We start from the raw sequence: 19110 nt of genomic DNA, 5'->3' as shown, positions 1-19110 counted from the left end.
TAGTTTCAAAACGCTTTCGTGTTCCTCTTATGATGATATAAGTGAATGATTTTCAGTACAGTTTCTATTAATACGTTGAGTTGTTCTTAAACCTTTGAATCGCAAGATGTTTATTTCTCCACACGAATCTACAGATAAGACAGATTTATTTCTCATACTGTGCATTTGTGTCAAGGCAGCCGACAATACCTGGTCATACACTTATGTCCGCCACGATATAAATGATAGTTTAATTTGATATAGTGAAACAAACTACAGGAACTTATTTTGAGACAATAGTGATATGGTACTCCATTTCATATTTCTACAATTTTAATCTAATAAAACATGTAATATAGCGTAACATTATCATGTAATACAGCGAATGATTACATGTTTTCTTGCTACTTAATCATTATCTCCATTTACATTACATTGTTTGTTGAATTTGTTACAGGCGCGATAACATCTTTGCTTTCCACGCACAAGGGAATATGTTTGCTACATTAAATAAAGCCAGTTCTAATTCTTATGAGGAATCTGATACTTCTACGAAGTTTGGCGAAGGATTTCATCGATCACGTTTGACAACAAATATGGTGACACAGGAAAGTGAAAAGCGTCATACGTACCAAAATAATAATAAACGCTCTAATCAAAGTTCAACTATGTCAAGTGGTGAGTTTGTGCATTCAGGTGAAAAATCTCACATATGTGGAGTATGTGGAAAGGAATTTAGAATATGTTCAAGTTTGGCTACGCACATGGTGATTCATACAGGAGGAAAACTATTCACATACCAAGAGTGTGGCAAGGCATGTAATCAACGTTCAACTTTGGCTACACACATATTAATCCACACGGCAGAAAAAGTTTAGACATGCCACCAGTGTGGTAAGGCATTTAATCGACGTTCAAATTTGGCTAAACACATGTTAATCCACACAGGAGAAAAACCTCACACGTATAAAGAGTGTGTTAAGGCATTTACTCATCGTTCGACTTTGGCTACACACATGTTAATCCACACAGGAGATAAACATCACACGTGTAAAGAGTGTGGTAAGGCATTTACCCATCGTTCACATTTGGCTAGACACATGTTAATCCACACAGGAGAAAGAACTCACATATGCCAAGAGTGTGGTAAGGCATTTAATAGACGTTCAAATTTTGCCAGACATGTTAATTCACAGAGGAGAAAAATCTCACACGTGCCAAGAGTGTGGTAAGGCATTTAGTCATCGTTCGACTTTGGCTACACACATGTTAGTGCACACAGGAGAAAAAGTTTGCATATGCCAACAGTGTGGTAAGGCATTTAATCGACGTTCAATATTGGTTACACACATGTTAATTCACTCAGGAGAAAAATCTCACACTTGCCAAGAGTGTGGTATGGCTTTTACTCATCGTTCACATTTGGCTACACACATGTTAATCCACACAAGAGAAAAACCTCACACGTGTAAAGAGTGTGGTAAGGCATTTATTCATCGTTCACATTTGGCTAGACACATGTTAATCCACACAGGAGAAAAACCCCACACTTGCCAAGAGTGTGGTAAGGCATTTACTCATCGTTCACATTTGGCTAGACACATGTTAATGCACAGAGGAGAAAAACATCACACCTTCCTAGAGTGAGATAAGGCACTTTGTCAACGTTCAAGTTTAGGTGCACACATGTTAGTCCACACAGAACAAACTTACACGTGCCAAGCGTGTGGTAAAGGATTTAGACTACACTACGTTCAAGTGTGGCTTCATTTATTTAATTCACACAGGAGAATAAGATTACACATGCCAAGAGTGTGTTCAGGCATTTAATTGAGGTTCCAGTTTGGCTGCACACATGTTAATCCACACACGTGCCAGGAGTGTGGTAAAAGATTTAATCAATTTTCAAGTTTGGCAATACACATGTTAATCCTCAGAGGAACAAAATATCACACATGGTACGAGTGTGATGACGAATTTAAATATCGTTTAAGTCTGGTTACACGCATGTTAATCCATACAGGAAAAAAAGAGCGCTAAGTGTGTGGTTAGAAGTTTAATCGAAGTTCACCTCTGGCTATACGTTAATATGCATTAATATGCCCTGAGTGTGGTATGTCATTTGATATACGTTGAAGTTTGGCTAGAGACATGTAACTCCACACAGGAGTAAAACATCACACATATCAAGAGTGTGGTAAGGCATTTAATCTACGTTCGAAATTGGCTACACAAATGTGAATCCACACAGTAGCAAAATCTCACCTTGCAAAAATCTTGGAATTGAATTTATTCAAAGTTCATACGTGCTGACCCACACATGATCAAAACCTCACACGTGAGAGGTGTGGAAGACGATATAGTCTACACTCAAAACTTGAAATGCAGTTAAAAACAAGTCAGTCACCAAAGAGATACAAAAAGCTTAGCAAGGCATTTATTCAAGGTTCACATATTGCAAAGTAAATGATAATCCACAAAGGACAAAAATCTCACACGTGCGGAGAGTTTATATGAGATGTCGCATTCTGTTGGAGGAATAGACATGATATAAACTAAGCTGTTATTTTTACGCGTGCTATGAAAATTGTACTATCCCAAATTGAGTAGAATAGTCGACAAAGGGATGGGGGCCGCGGTGGCTCAGTGGTAGAGCGTTCACCTCTGGTGCTAACCCCTTGCAGAATGGCCGCCAAGGCCTGAATTTTTGCATGGCGGGCCAACGGCGACGTGCCACCATATGGAGGCTACAGGTCAGCATTAAGGAGGTAAACTGTAGGTGTGGCAGGCCCCTCTTGAGCCGACTCTGTTGGTGGCTGTTGGTAGGCAGCCGCTGGTTTGCCCCCGTCCTTTCTACCACCAGATCTGAAATTTGAATCGTTAACTTCGGCTTGGAGTTGGAAGCCAACTATGTACCACCCTTATAACAATTGTCAATTGTTAACTTCGGCTTCGAGTTGGAAACCATCTGTATCCCATCCGTTGTCAATTACTAACTGCGGCTAGAAAGATGCCACCAACTCTAACCGCATCCTTCCTTTCAATTGTTTTTCCCATAGTGCATCGAAGTGGCGGGTCAAGTACGTAAGAGTCACAGTCAAGAATCGAGTGTTGTGTTATTTTTTCGCTTTATTTCAGCAACATGTGTAAACTTTTTGCTGTAGTAACTTTCGAAGATAATAGCGTAAGTACTGTTCCCAAGTGTTGGATTACAAATAACCATTGCAAATGGCCAATTCTGAAAAAAGACAAAACGAAGTTGAGCAAATTTGTTGTTTTACATACTCCGCCGGAGACTTCTTGGACAAACCATCAATGTCACGTCTTATATTCAACAAGTAGGTGTACATATTTGTTCCTTTCACAAATATGTGTTATTATTGGCGTGGCGGTTTATATTATTAGTATGTGATTCACATCCCGCTGTCCATTATAGATTAAGATATAATCTTAATATATTTGCATTTTGCAAGTTTTAGTAGTCAATGGGAATATGTGTACACAATAGTAGATCATATCTTACTATTTGAATAAAGTTTATTTGTTAGTAGGGCCTACCTCCAAAACTGTATTTTGTAAGTGATGTTGCAGGGGTCAGATTAGGTGTAATTTAGAAGAACGTAATAAGAATGAATATAAATACAATGGCAATGATATTTAGTATCTCCACCAATCTTGAACATATAAGATTTACAATGTGTTACTTACTTTACAAAATATAGCTGAGCTGAGCTGAGAAGCCCCCAGAGCCCTTGTTCTTCTACCTTTATCACAATTTAGACAAAAACAAGGTACTCGGAGAAACTAAATGCCATCCAAATGCAGTTTTCTCTGGACAAGAAAGTCCTAATTACTTAACAATCTGACACACGTTAATAGTGTGCATGTTATTGTTCATTCTTCAGTAACTTATTTTGGCATTATGGTAGCAGACAGCTCTACCATACGTTAGGTTAGAATATTATTGAGATAGAATGAAGTAGAAGTAGTAGCAGGAGAAGAAGGTTCAGTTAGCCTAGGTTTGGGTAGGTTTTGTTCTGTTAAATAATCGCAGTTACTAAAAGTTCCTGTCATTTTATACGCAATTTCCTAATTGGTATTCTGCTGCCTTCCGCCTCACTGGCAAGGTTCTAGATTACTGGTCGCCCTTCCCTGGCCGAGTGAGAGTAATAAAGGCAGAAATAAACGTGCCCTGCGGGGCTCTAACCCGCCTTCACTTGCTAACGCTCGCTCGGCAATACTGTGTAAATTAAATTTATAAACTTTAGTACAGAAAGAAACCAACCCAGCTACTAACCTGCATTGGGCACCAGTAAACTAGAACCTTCCCTGCCTCACTAAATAGTTCCACCATAAAATATTTATTTTTCTCTGTATGTTCATTCCTAAAAAAGATATATTGACATATAAATTTTTAATTTGGTAGTGCCGTCTACTACTACTACTACTGCTACTGCTGCTATCAATACTACTTCTACTGCTACTATTGGTGCAATTAATTTCGAGAATAGAATACAACCCAGTCCAGCGGGGCTTTTAACCCACCCTACTACTACTACTACTGCTTCTAATGTACGACCCAAAGTGAAGAGTTACTGAGCTCTCTGCTAAAGTTAAAACCTTATTTTACGTCTACAGATTACGGGAAGGTTCTAGAACCCTGATCCCAACATACAGGTTAATAGCCAGTTGGTTTTTTTGTGTACCACAGCTCTATACTTAATTCTCACAGTATTGCCGAGCGAGCGATAGCGAGACAAGGCGTGTTAGAAGCCCCGCTGGGTACGTTGTTTTGTCAATATTAAATTACAACTCAATGGAGAGGGGGACCAGTTTTCCAGAACTCCACCTACCAAAGATAAAATGCTCCAATCTCCCCTGAAAAGTAGGGACTGTTTAGAGATAGTAGTAGCAAGAGTGATAGTAGTATTTGCAGTAGCAGCATTATTAGGTTAGTTTAGATCCAATATTCAGTCGCTGATTCGGTCCCATTCGTTGTGGAGAAACGCCGATGCGTGAGTTTTGTCGGGGTCCTCCCATTTACTTCCACTATTCATTAAACCATTCCGTATTTAGCACCGTCTCTTTTAGCCTCGGAGCATAAATCGTGGAACGTTAATATAAAATCTATTTCCTTCAGTTTTATGGGTAACTCTAGGTGGCACATATAAGATCTCCAGTGATAATTAACAAACTGTTGCTGAGCTAGTGAAGGAGGTTAGAAGCTCCGCAGGGCTCGTTGTTTTCTACCTTTATCAAAGTTTACACAAAAAAAGGCATCCTTGACAGCCGAAGGGCTGGAGCTGAAGTCACTGAGTGATCCAAAGTAAATTTGTGCCGTTTTATGTTCCACCAGTGTGTCTTGTAGGCTAAATGGGACAGTTGATCATGATATAATTAGTGGAATGATAAGGTTGAATCGAACATGAGGACCACAAAAACTATAATGTCTAAAGCCTATTTTGGTACCAATATTAAATTATGCAAATATGTGCATTGAATAAGGATTTTATAGATATGGTATTGAGTTTATCGTCCCATGGTTATGCCATGTTGGCTAAAGGAGACTTGGACCTACTGATTATAGAGGAATCCGAACCACTTTCTTTCGTTGAACCGTACCCTCACTGGGAATCGAACCCGGGACCACGCGTACCGAAGGCAAGCGTCCTAGCCACTAGACCAAGCGTGGGTCCAAGGATTTTATAGTTCGCACACAAAAAAGACCAACAATTTGTGAAAGACATGACGTACTGCTGACGTTATTGAAGGAAAGAGAGCTCAATCCTCTTGTACCTCCTGATGAGTGTCAAATAATTAAGGACCCCGCTTGGTCTAGTAGGTAGCACGCTTGCCTTAAGTGCGCGAGGTCCCAGATTCGATATCCGGTGGGATATTATTGAACGAAAAAAGTGGTTCGAATTCCGTAAGGTCCACGTCTTCCTAGTCGCCAAGGCGTAACTATGGGATGTTAAACTGCAACAAGCAAATAATCCTTTGTAACAGTGGCATCATTTAACCTACTGATAGCTCCTTTTTGTCTTGCTTCGCTACGTATAAACATAACTGCTTTACTGTGCTTTTTTCCAGCTGATAAATTATTTCACAAGTGAGATTAGCAATCTCATTTTTTTAAGTAGCAGAAGATTCTGTACACAATGGAGGTAGAACGGTTTTGAAATTAAAATACGTAGAATGATGTATGTTTACAACCCTTAAGGAGTGACATTTAACGTACCGTATTTACTTGGATATATTGCCACATTTATTAAAGTCTAAGCGTAAAATTCGTGACATGCACGTATAATCGCACAAAACGTTTTTTGTATAAGTGGTAGGAATACCTGAATATGCTATTTAATTGTTACCTTTTTCTTAAGCTTATTATATTGTTGCTGTTGTTCTGCCTTTTTATTTTATATATATATATACACTATCCTTTGCTACTAACTGAAAAGACTCTACTAAAGTTCACACACAAGCAAAATCAACTTTTTCCCTTGAATGCGAAGATCTACATCAGTGGCTAATCTAGCCCAGGGCCGGGGAGCCTAGGCTCCCTAAAGTTTTGATCATCAAAAATAATCGAAGCTATCAGTTATAAATCTTTTTTAAAATTAAAATGGTTTGCGTAAACTCAAGATATACTTATTATAACCTGCAATCTGGCTGCCCCTCCAAATTTTACCTTCTAGATCCGCCACTGATCTACAGGCCCCATTGTAAGGGAAGAGAAGATCAATGATCTTGTGTCTCCTTAAGACAATGACAAGTGGCCAAACTTTGTAACGATGGCAACATTTGACTCATTTGCTACTCCGCGCGTGGCCCAAATGCCCTTCTGATAGATTTACTATTGATAGGAATAGTTGGTTTAGTTTGTAATTCTAGCTTTACCTTGTTTAATTTAGTCTTGCCAAAAGGTGGCTAACTTTTTGCTTTTTTTTTTTAAGATAGTAAATAGCCTTTAACAACAATAGGCCTAACATTACAACAATTTGACAATGTAAATTCCTTTTATTGATTGCTTTTCAGTTCATTCATAACATTGCATGCAAGTTAAAGGTATTGCTTAAACCTACTAGTCATTGGTTTTGCAGCTGATGATAGTTGCTAGTTGTGTGAATTCTCTTTACTAATCTTATGAAGAATGCTTGTATTCATATAATATATATGAATTCTCAAAGCCGGCCACGTGCACTTACGTTTGAAGAGTGCTTATATTCGAGTAAATACGGTATCTTCTTTACTCAGCGGTAGAGAAATGTACTTGCTTCTCACCTCACATTTTTTCTTGTTTATTTGAAAGATGATTATTTGAAAGCCAAAGAAAAAGAGAGACTTGCTGAAGATACTTCTGATATTGCAACAGTGGATGAAAGTAGTGTGAGAAAAGACACTTTTACGAAAAGAAGACGCCGTAGACCGGTACGCCGTTACGATAGCGATACTTCTATACCTGATGAAGATGAAAGTGAAGAGGAAATAGTTCCTCCATCGTCACTTCAGTTCAGTGAACATTACACATGTAAGTCCAACTTTAAATTTACATTGTAGATATGTGAGAAAAAGCCCTACATATTGACTTTTTCTTAGTGTACAGATTTTTTACCATAAAAATGAAATGAAATGAAATCTGTAGGTTAACGTCCCACACTTACGCAAGCAAAGTGCCAAAGGAGATGGATGAAATAGCAAGTGAATGATGATGAAAGAAATGGTGGAATGAGAAAGTGGAAGGAATTGGGAAAACTCACAGGCATGATGATGTCCACCACGAACCCCTTTTTATCATAAGTCAGGCGTTTCGTTCGCAAAGGGGTGCTAATAATATTGGTGCAAAAATTAGCATAATTTTATAACTTTTAATTTCTTTTTTCAAAAGATTTACTCTAAGTAAAAGTGTTTAGAAAGGATGTTTAATTACTGGGTACAGGTTTAATTTAGGAGGGCGTGCCCTGGCTTTTAGGGATATAAATAGGGACTTGTGAACATACGACAGTGTGAAATGCGCTTTTATTTCGCGGAAATGCATTCGTAGAAAGTTTTGTAAGCAGATTGATTAGTTTAAATGTTTGTAATATATGCGTAATTTGCATTTAGATAATACTATCTCACTCCATATTGATGCTCTTTTATTGGCTGCAGGGGATCTGTACAAAGACAAACGATATAGTTGAGGAGTTGTCGCCCCCTCCCAAGGTTTGCCCTAGTGGACCCAGCCCGAAAAAACCCGGTGGGTTTTTTCGGGTTGGACCCACCTGATAAAACCCACCTGGGTTTTTGACCTATTTGTTAGTATATTATTGATACAACCAAGGTGATCACATTGTAAGTGATTTTTATCAGATTTTAGACTTTCCTTGGGCTAATTAGAAGCTTTCACGTTAAGGTATACAAGAACATTCAACATAAGACTTTTATAAACTTCTGAATGCACTAAATGAATTAAAAGAAAAAAAATTACCTTACCTTGAGATAGTTATAGAACAGATTTATGCTTATAGCCTATTTGAAGTAAAATAAGCAATTTTGTACTTTAGAAAATATTTCCGTGAATAGTATGCTCGTTGACTTGGCGACACCGAGGGACATTATCACTCATACGTTTGACGGGTTTAAGGTCATAGGTGCCGGTACTAATAGTACATATGTAATACACCAGTAAAACTATTAGTATTATTTCTTACCTTTGATGTAAAACACAAGGTTCTTCAACTAAAATTTGGTTTTCCAACAATAACTGTTTAATTCAGTCATTTGTTGCTACTCTTCAAATAAGCATTCTGTAGAATCAACACCAGCAATAGCGTAAAAATTCTTGTCAAATTTAAGAAGCTTAATGCTCGGGGTTCCGAAGGCTATGTAACGCTTACTATTTCAAGTGCTGAATTCAAATTTCCGTACTAATGAAAGTTTTGATGTACACGCCGTGAAAGAAGTGCTCCGGAAATTCCCGAATTAAACGCAGAAGGATCGGAAATAAATACTTCAACAATAAAACTATTTATTTTACGCTTAAGCCTGCCATACGTCCCGTAAAAAACGGGAGTGTTCCGTTTTTTGGCCCGAGTGTCCCGCGTCTCCGTAAATTTAGTCGGAACAGGGAAATGTCCCGTATTTTAACTCTGTTCCATTTCTGCTATCAATATCAGCTTATTCGAAAAGTAAAAACCAAAAATTCTTACATTGGCTGGGAATCATGTAATTAGTGAATGAACAGTACGCTGTTGCATGTAACAGTTTCGAGGAAGTTATACCACCACCCTGTTCGACTTGATAGCGAGCAAAATTTGCAATGCTACTTTTTCCATTGCACTTGATGGAAACTCGGATACTCCGGAACAAAGATGGCTTTGAGTGCTTCTACATTTACAAACACAGGGAAGATGACTAACTTTTCTTCAGCAACACATTAGATAAGTTAACAAGAATTATAATCTTTTTCAGAGGCTAGGGGGACAGAATTGTGCTTTGGCCTAGGTCCTAGAAAAATGTAAATCTGGTCCTCACAATTACACGTGACATAAGGAGAAAAATAAGCTTTTCATCAGATTAAACTGACGAACGTAATTTTGGCAGATACAGCCATGTAAATAAATATTGCTAAACGCGCGAAAAATATTGAAAACAGATTGTACCACTGATTTAAATAATTTGCATATTGTTTTCCTGTAAAGCATTTTTATAGCACATCTTAAGGTTTTAGGGATTTTTAGTCTATACAATTAATTGCAGGGTACGAACAGAGAAAAGCAGCTGCTGCTTAGTGAACTTTCGCCTATTATATTATTGAAAAAACATTAAATTAAATTAAATCTTTTAGTTTTAGTCTCACGGTTATGTCTGCTATGCTCAAGGTGACGGTGATGATGAGAAATGAATGAAATGACAGAATGAAGAAAGTGGGAGGAAACGTGAGAATCTCGAGAAAACCCACGCACAAGGTGTTTGTCCACCACAAAGCTCACTTGGCGCGAGCTAGGATCGAACTAGGAACCCCATGCACTAGAGGTGAACGCTCTACCACCGAGCCACCGCGGCCTATTATTCTTTTGTTCATAACCAGACTACAGTTCATTGCATTGTTTTGGAAAGTTGAGGAGGGGGGGGGGTTTGAGGTGTCCCGTATCCTCATGAAGAAAATATGGCAGGTTTATTTATGCTGGAAGATGTTAATTTCATATAAGACATTTTAAAACATTTATTTATTTCATACAACATGAATTGCATCTTTGCTCTAAATTAATAGACATCTTTTGGTATTCATATTTGGCGAACGTCAGTCAGGCTTCTGGATGACTTGATCTACATTTGTTCGTTTGTCTACCAAGCTCCTTCATGGCTGTGCGGTTAGTGTACGCGTCTTCGGCGTGGGACCCGGGTTTGCTTCCCGGAGGAAGCTCATGTGATTCGGATTCCACGTTAATCAGTAGGTCCCGTCTCATATAGCCTCGCTGCTGAAAGGGACGTTAAACACAAAATCAACTCAACTCGTTTGTCTGCCTCTACCACACACACTACAGGGTAAACCATTTGGCCTTTCAAGTTAAAATTTTCAGAATACAAGCACGAGACACACTAAATTTCCTGTATAGATTTTGGCGGCATACCAACGTAAAATATCAAAATATTGAGATATTTCGAAAAAACTCGATTAAACCCGAAAATACCTGAAAAACCCATATGGGCCCAGGTGGGTTGGGCTTTTTTTTAAAAAAACGGGTTTTTTCAAACTCTGCCCCCTCCCCAAATAGCCAACTGATTTTAACCTAGCCATTACCAATTCTATCAGGTGACATTAAATAATCATAGAAGTGTTGCAGAGAGGTGCCTTACGTAAAACATGTATGATGTAAAGATTTTTTGTGCGATGTGAGATCTATATGCAGATTTCACATATTTTATATGTTAATAGTCATATTAACTTAACAAAAATTACTTTCAGACGATTTTTCTCCCACGACGTTGAAAAAAAAAAATACTTTCACTCAATTTTTCTCTTACCACATTGTTTAGAAATTGTTCTGCCAATGTAGACTATTTGTAATGTAAATTTTCCATTATAATTTTTATTGTTTCCGTTACAGCTTTGTGTGAAGGCAATGCCAACGAAAGGCTTTCTAAAAAATTGTCTGATATTAGAAAAACACAGAATATCACGACTACGGAAGGCACTTGTATAACCAAAAAACACCCAGAACAGGCAGGTGTTAACAATGAAACCACACCTTGTGGATCTGGAGAGTATGAGAACTTAGATCAGATAATTATTCAGCCTTCAGTAGAATTCAGTGGACAGTGCGCACGTAAGTTCATATTTGAAATTTACTTTTTCGTATAATACACGTTTTTTTTTTATTTATTTATTTATCTAGTAAAATTATATATTTTACATGGAAACACGGCATTTGTCTTTTGATAATAAACTACCATTGCGCCAGATAAGTTCTATAAATCGTTATAAGCGCTATAAATAGTGAGGTTGTATTAGCTCAGGTTAGGTTTCCCTAGATTGTTCATTACATTGCAGAACGGAAATATTTACCTCTGCTCTCCTTAATGAAATTTTCGAGTGCCGAGTGTATAAAACCTTGATCTTCTAGTGTGTTTCAGGAATGAGATTCTGATTACCGGAATGTCCCGGTGTGTCAGAATGTTCATTCTCCTTTCTTAAATTAGCCAGACTAAAGGTTTTGGTAAATTAAAACTGAAATATGTTTATGGATTATGGTTTGGAAAGAAAATAAGTACGGAAGGAAAAGCCGCTTTTTCTATCGAAAGGTCCAATGATATTTTTCCAACCACAGTACGAAAAGAATATAAATAAATGCCGCATTTCAAAGGATTTTTATTGGTATTTCAGCTTAGGAATATATCCTTCCGTCTCCTGATATTATGGAAAAAGCTTTCTTTATTTTTTATTTTATTTTATTTTATTTATCTTTTTTAAATGCACTTGATTCCCACCTCATTCATTTTTTTTATTTTTATTTTATTTATTTTTTAATTGCACTTGATTCCCACCTCATTCATTTTCTTATTTCAATTACACGAAGTTCTTTAAAGAAATACAGTTAATTCTTACGTAATTGATTTTCTTGTTTCCATTATAGCTACGTATGTGACAGTGAACGTAAGCGAAAGACTTTCTGGAGAAACGTCTGATATAACAACACCGGAGGAGACTAGGAGTACGGAAGGCACATATATAGCCAAAAGACTCCCTAAACGGAGGAGTCCTAACAGTGATACTACGCCTTCTAAATCTGGAGAATATGAGAACGTAGATCAAATAATTCATCAGCATGTAGTTGAATCCTATGGACATTGCAGCCGTAAGTTCAGTTTTTAAATGTAACGTTTTCCTGCTATGCCCATGTTTGTTATTTATCTAGTGAAATTATATATTTTTTGCACGGAAACAAGTTATTTCTGTGAAATCGTTGCATTTATCTTTCGGTAATAGACTACCACTGCTCAGAAGCTCTATAAATCGTTACGAGCGCTATAAATAGGTTGTATTAGCTCAGGTTAGGATTCCCTAGTTTGTTCATTACATTGCAAAACGGAAATATTTACCTCTGCTGTCCGCAGTGAAATTTTCGGGCGCCGAGTGTATAAAGCCAGTGGCGGCGTAAGGTGAATTGGTGCCCAGGGCCAGTTAAGTAGATGGGTCCCCTTATCGACTTATACACTGCTATTTTTCTTCCCGGGGCGGGGGCACCGCTCGTCCCGCCCTTACTCCACCACTATATAAAGCCTTGATCTTTTAGTGTATTTCAGGGATGAGATTCTGACCATGGGAATGTCCCAGTGTGCAGGGATTTTCCTACATCCCCTAACACCCCCCAAATTTTGATGGACACCCCCCCCAAAGAAATTCACTCCACACACCTTTAACACCTCCCTAGTTTCAGATTGCAATCATTACTCAGAAAAAAAATTGTCGAGCTTCCTAGCGAAAACTACAGATTCGTAACAACTATTTTAGAAAGGCCCTGTTTTGTTCACTGCAACACTTTTTTTTTTTTTTTTTTTTTAAGATTTGACATTTGTCACAGCCAATACCCGGATATTTTTTCGTTCGGTTTATCTCCGAAGGGTCAGCTAAAGATAGAAAAAATATGCGTCTTCCTGGTTTCTGGAAATAAACACGGTAACCACTAGATTGTTGAAGAAGACAACTTGTAACCCATTACGCGAGGGTTTCTCCCCTTTTCAACAAGGAAGTAAATAGAAACTGTTTCGGTGTAACACTATCAACTTTTATCAGAGAATGAATATACTTCCGAGTGTGATTGTTTACAACTTTTTGCCGTAGGTTTTGGGAGTTATGAAGTAAATACACTGTAAAACTATTTTTCCAAGAAGAAGGAAAAGGTATGTTTATATTTCTACGACACATTTCATATATTATGTAAAAATCATGTGTATTTTTAAGAGAGGGTATGAAATTTAGTTTTCTAAATACCAATTCAAACATATTATTTCGATTTTTTCAAGTTGAAAATGGAAAAAATTGGAGAGCTTTTGTAAATAATAATAATTTTTATGGCATTTACGCATCTATTGCTCAAGCCGGGATTAGATAGGATGTAGCAATCGGCCAGGGCCTTTCCTATGGTCAGATTTTTCTGCAACTCCCCCAAACACGCCCTCGAACTTCAATGAACACCCCCCAAAGAAATTCGCTTCACACACCCCCAGAAAAAAAATTAGAGAATCCCAGACTTAAAATCCCGGGGAAACCCCTGCCAGTGTATCATAATGTTCATGCTCCTTTCTTAAATTAGCCAGGCGAAGGCTTTTTGTATATTAAAATTGATGTGTGTTTCTGAATTATGGTTTGGAAGGGAAGGGGGAGTACGGAGGGAAAGGCCGCTTTTTCTATCGAAAGATTCAATGATATTTTTCCAACCACAGTACGAAAAGAATATTGATAGATGCTGGGCCGTACCCAGAATTTTTTGAAAGAAAAGGACAGCGCCGTACTCAGTATATTATACTCTAGCATATATTACCCGCTTCGCTGGGTTGAAATGAAAATTTTAAATGCACAACTCCGTATTTCATGTGTTTAGTACCTGTGAAATATGCTGTTTTCGTTTTTAATGGCATCGATTTAAACAGCATCGGAAAGATCATTGATCATCTCGGCGACCCCAAAAATCATGGATTCGACACTAATATTGGTCATTGCCCGTCATTTATATGTATATTTCCCCCTCCCCCATGTGGGCCATGGCATCGAAAGTGTCACTGTTCATCTCAGCGACCCCCCAAAATGTGGATTCAGTACTATACTAATATCGGCAATTTTCGATCATTTTTAAATCTCTTCCTCCCTCTCCCCAAAATTGTGAGGTTGAATTTGAATATAAACGGGATCGAAAGTACCACTGTTCATCTAAGCGACCCTAAAAAATATAAATTCGACACTGATAGTGGCCATTATCGATCATTTTTATATATCTCTTTCTCCCTTTCCCGCAAGTGGCGGAGCTGATTTTGCATTTAAAGCGGATCGAAAATGTCACAGTTCATCAGAATAATCCAGAAAACTATGAATTAGACACTAATATTGGTCATTTTTGATTATTAGTATTATATATAGCCCCCTCCCCCTCCTCCGTGCTGCGGCACACGGCATCAGAATTGTCACTGTTAATCTCAGCTTCTCCTAAAACTATTGATTCGACACTAATATTAGTCATTTTCGATCATTTTTAAATGTTTATTCCACTTCCCTCCATTGTACCCTCTCCCTCCCCAACTATTTAAGTTGAACTTAAATTGAAACAGTATCAGAAGTGTCACTGTTTGTATCATTGATCACGAAAACTATGTATTCAACACTAATATCGGTCATTTTTGATCATTTTTGAATTTCTCTCCCCCTCCCCTACGTTGTTTCATCAAAGTGAATAGCCTAAAGTAATCTCCCCCTAAACTCATGTATGTTGAAATTTTGATTTAAATCGGTCGGGTGGTTCAAGAGTGATGAGGTCACAAAGGCAGTCATTTTTATTTTTTATTTTTTTTACATATATCTTCCCCTCCCTCTCCCCTATGTTGGCTCGTCAAAGTGAAACGATAAAAAACTTCCAAATCCCGACCTTCATATATGTGAAAATTTGATCGAGATTTGGTTGGGTGGTTAAAAAGTTATTAGGTTTTACTAGTTTTTATTTATACGTCCTCCTCCCCTTGGATGTACCGTTAAAGTGAAATTACAAAAATGTTTCCAGATCCAAACCTCATATATCTTGAAAATTTGATTGAGATCGGTCGGATAGTTCAAGAGTCATTAAGTTACAAAAATAATCACTTTCAGTCTTATATAAATTGATTTTTATATATCTCCCCCTCCTGCTCCACCCCCCCACGTTGCTCCGTCAAATGTAAATTATATAAACGATCCCAGGCCTGAACCTCATCTGTGTTGAAAATTTGATCAAGATCGGTCGAGTGGTTCAGGAGATTTAGAGTCACAAACATAGTGATTTTTCAATTTTATCTATCTATCTATATATATACCATTCAAATTTAATAGGGCATCTTTTTGCTATTTACTTTCATGTAATATGGTTTCGCGTTGTACGAGTATATATAAAATATAATAGTTTAATACCAGTACTAAAAAGAATATGTTTAGTTTGGCTGATCGCTGGCCAGAACCAGAATCTCTGGCTAATATTGATAGTGACAGAAGGTTTTGTCTAACTTGTGTAAAGCGAAAATGTTAAGAGAAGTAAGAGAGAGAAAAGAAAAGAGATCGCACCTATTTTCGGTTTTATAAACGTTCACCTCACATAGTAACATTCGCATTTCACTAGTTGGTGAGGGGGCATGACCCCTTGCCCCCCCTTAGATACGGCCCTGGATAGATGTGGCATTTGAAAGGATTTGTATTGGTATTTCACCTTAGGAAAATATAGTTCCGTTTTCTGATGTTATGGGAAAAGCACTTTTTTTTTTTCATTTTTCATTTTAAGAATTGCACTTAATTCCCACCTCATTCAGTGTCTTGTTTCCATTATAGCTACGTATGTGACAGCCAACGTAAGCGAAAGGCTTTCTGGAGAAACGTCTGATATTACACCAGAGGAGACTAGGAGTACGGAAGGCACATATATTGCCAAGAGACTCCCTAAGCGGAGGAGACCTAACAGTGATGTCAAACCTTCTGGATCTGGAGAGCAGTAATTCGCTAGTATGCAGTTGAATCCTGTGGACATTGCACACGTAAGTTTATATTTGAAATGTAAGGCAAGTATGCCTAATTTCACAATAAATTTCATATTTGCGTATATATTACCAAAAATAAAATTGGAAAATAACAGCAGACTTGATTATTTTGGAGGTACATATTAACCTGACTAGATACATGTGTTGTTTCTTTCTTGCTGCGGTTAGAAATTTAGTAATGTTCCGGCGAAGTACAAAATACAATTGGTCCGAATTTCGCGGTACTACCTATTTGTTTCTAATTTCACTATTCTATAGGCCTATTTGACATAAATGTTACAAAGTGATAAGATCTGAATTACAATGTGAACACACCGATATTTTTTTTCATCATAGCTACATTTTGTTGATCATTATTATTATTAAATAAACACAACGTTAGTTATTTCATATAAATTATTATCCAAGCTAAACAACAAAAACTACGACTGAGAACAATGCAAAGGCATTACACATGATGGAATAGGACCTAGTTGCAATATTAAGTAATAGAACACGAAGAGAATTGAGTTCTTCAGTAAGGCTATAAACAAATCAGGCTTAGGTGAACATGACAGATCAAGTAAAAGAGGATCAAATTTTCAAAGCACAAGAAAGCTAATCATGCGGAGAACAACTTTAATAACCTTTCCCATGTTCGTAATTCTTCACGTTATGTGGTACTGCGAAATTAGGCACACTTGCCCTAACTTGTTCAGAAAAAGAAAAGCTATATGTTTACCATCTCATAGTATTAAGAATTTTAATATCGTTTATACTAACGAAGGAAAAGATTCTTATCTATATGTTGTATGTTATGGATCCAGGAAAAAATCTTTTAAAAATGTCAAGCCTTGTATATCTGCTCTGGTATATGGGATACATGCTACATTAGTCTTTACACCCATTGAAACAGACTAATGAACAACCTGTCGCTACAGCGCATGAATGTCTATGGCTGGCCGGATCTGGCTATCGCAAGGTTTCAGGTAACTACTCAAACCACGTGAGCTATATGTTGCGATTGCATTCGGCGACGTAAGATATATGCATTATTAATTGAAGTATTGGAATGCATATTAGAGGGGCACGGCATTATCGTTGCAAAACAAAGTTAAAGAAATCCATGCCATGTTATTGCATGAGAAAGTTTTGTCGTTATTTAGTTGTATTATGATAAATTACGTATTAAGTGAAGTACAATGATTATTGTTTTGTACATTGTACACATATTGTTATAAGTATAAAAATATGAATAGTGTACTGATTGTACTCATAGAAAGATTTGGATCTCCTCCTTATATAACACGGTGTCGGGTACGCTTAAAAAAAAAATCACTGATTCTCCGGAAAAGTTGGCATAAGGTGTTGAATGCTGATGGAGATTACTTCGAAACCTAAAGATACGTACCATCCAGCGTATTGCAGTTTGTATATCCTTACTCTGAAACAGCAAGAACTATTTGGTTACTTGTATTTAACACATAAAGTGAAATTCGAAATTTTTTTGTGTGCTTTAACAGATATATTTATGATAAAAAAAATATTTTTCCTAATGAAGAAGGAATAAAAAATTATTTATGGTACTCTACAATGTTCCATATGTTTAAAATTGTAGTTATTTAAGTATAAGATTCGATAAAAGATAAGATCGCAAACATAGATAATCTCTGAAATATCGAAGAATTAAATTACATGTGATGTCGTGAAGCATCTTGAGTGAGTGATCATTTCTGCATTGTTAGTTTCACTTTTTAGATTTTCGCTATTTTATTTTCTGCATTGTGTAGCCTTCACAAAATGAAAACAAATATGAATTCTCTTTCAAATTTATGCAGGTACAGCTCATACGATGTTGATGATTCTTATTATTTTATTTTTTATTTTTATTTTTATTTTTTATTGATTTTTTTTTAACAGGTGGAAACACACGCAAGCACATCAGATGCCTAACCAGATTTTGGAGCATGAACCGAGTGTATGCGCCTTCACTCGGAAGTAAGTTGTAGAACTTTGTGTATATATATGTTCATTACTTTTTTAATTCAGCAATATGCCGAAAAGGAAAGAATTTTTTTAAACTTAAACGATTACTATCATATTAATAAAAATCTGAAAAGAAATATTGATGACTTAAGTAATTCGTTAGATAGTGATGTTGGTGTTTCATTACCAAACCATGGTGGAAGCGTTGAAGCTGGACTTACAGGTGAAAGAATACCTAACATAGAAGTGTCTGATTGTGGCAGTAACATGTCTTTGTCTGGTCCTGAGTATACTGATAGTAATGAACAGAATTCGAATAATGTATCTTTCAATATTTCTGTAACTGATGAAAAAGACTCAAACATCGTTGAATCCCCAAACATACGTAATGATATTCAAAAGTGGGCGGTGAAAAACAACGTGACGTGTCATGCAGTAAATGAATTGCTCCACATTCTGCACAAATATGGACATACAGGTTTGCCGTTTGACTACAGTACTTTATTGTTGACCAGACATAATAATGTTATTAAGGATATAGCTGGCGGTCAGTACTTCTATATAGGACTTAGAAAAGGAGTTGAAGTTGCAATTCGTGCTGGACTGAAACCGCCAAGTACTAGAAGCATTTCTCTGAAACTTAATATTGATGGAATCCCACTTACCAAAAGTTCCAGAAGTCAATTTTGGCCAATTTTGTGCTTAATAAATGAAAGTTGTGTTCGTGTACCTTTTGTTGTAGCAGCTTTCTACGGTCATTCCAAGCCGCATAATGTTGATCAATATTTGTGTGACCTTGTTCATGAGTTAAAGTCGTTGGTTAAAAATGAGTTTGTAGTTGATGGTAAACGATATACTTTGTTAGTGCATAAATGTTTTTTTGTGTGTGATGCCCCTGCTCGTTCATTTGTAAAA

The 19110-nt window shown here is 37.0% G+C and overlaps 1 protein-coding gene across 1 annotated transcript; it reads left to right on the top strand.

Annotated features, from left to right (window-relative positions):
• Nucleotides 1–252: 252 nt before the first annotated feature.
• LOC145676156 (uncharacterized) lies at nt 253–18269 on the top strand. Its single transcript, XM_081747060.1, has 6 exons — nt 253–3317; nt 7289–7507; nt 11070–11288; nt 12096–12317; nt 16025–16227; nt 18130–18269. The coding sequence occupies exons 1-5, from the start codon at nt 3122–3124 to the stop codon at nt 16186–16188; spliced, it is 1020 nt and encodes a 339-aa protein (XP_081603186.1). The 5' UTR covers nt 253–3121; the 3' UTR covers nt 16189–16227; nt 18130–18269.
• Nucleotides 18270–19110: the final 841 nt, after the last annotated feature.

Source organism: Thermobia domestica, chromosome 18 (assembly GCF_964235325.1).
Source record: "Thermobia domestica chromosome 18, izTheDome1.hap1.1, whole genome shotgun sequence".
Lineage (NCBI taxonomy): Eukaryota > Metazoa > Arthropoda > Insecta > Zygentoma > Lepismatidae > Thermobia > Thermobia domestica.
This window is presented reverse-complemented; position numbering and strand designations above follow the sequence as displayed.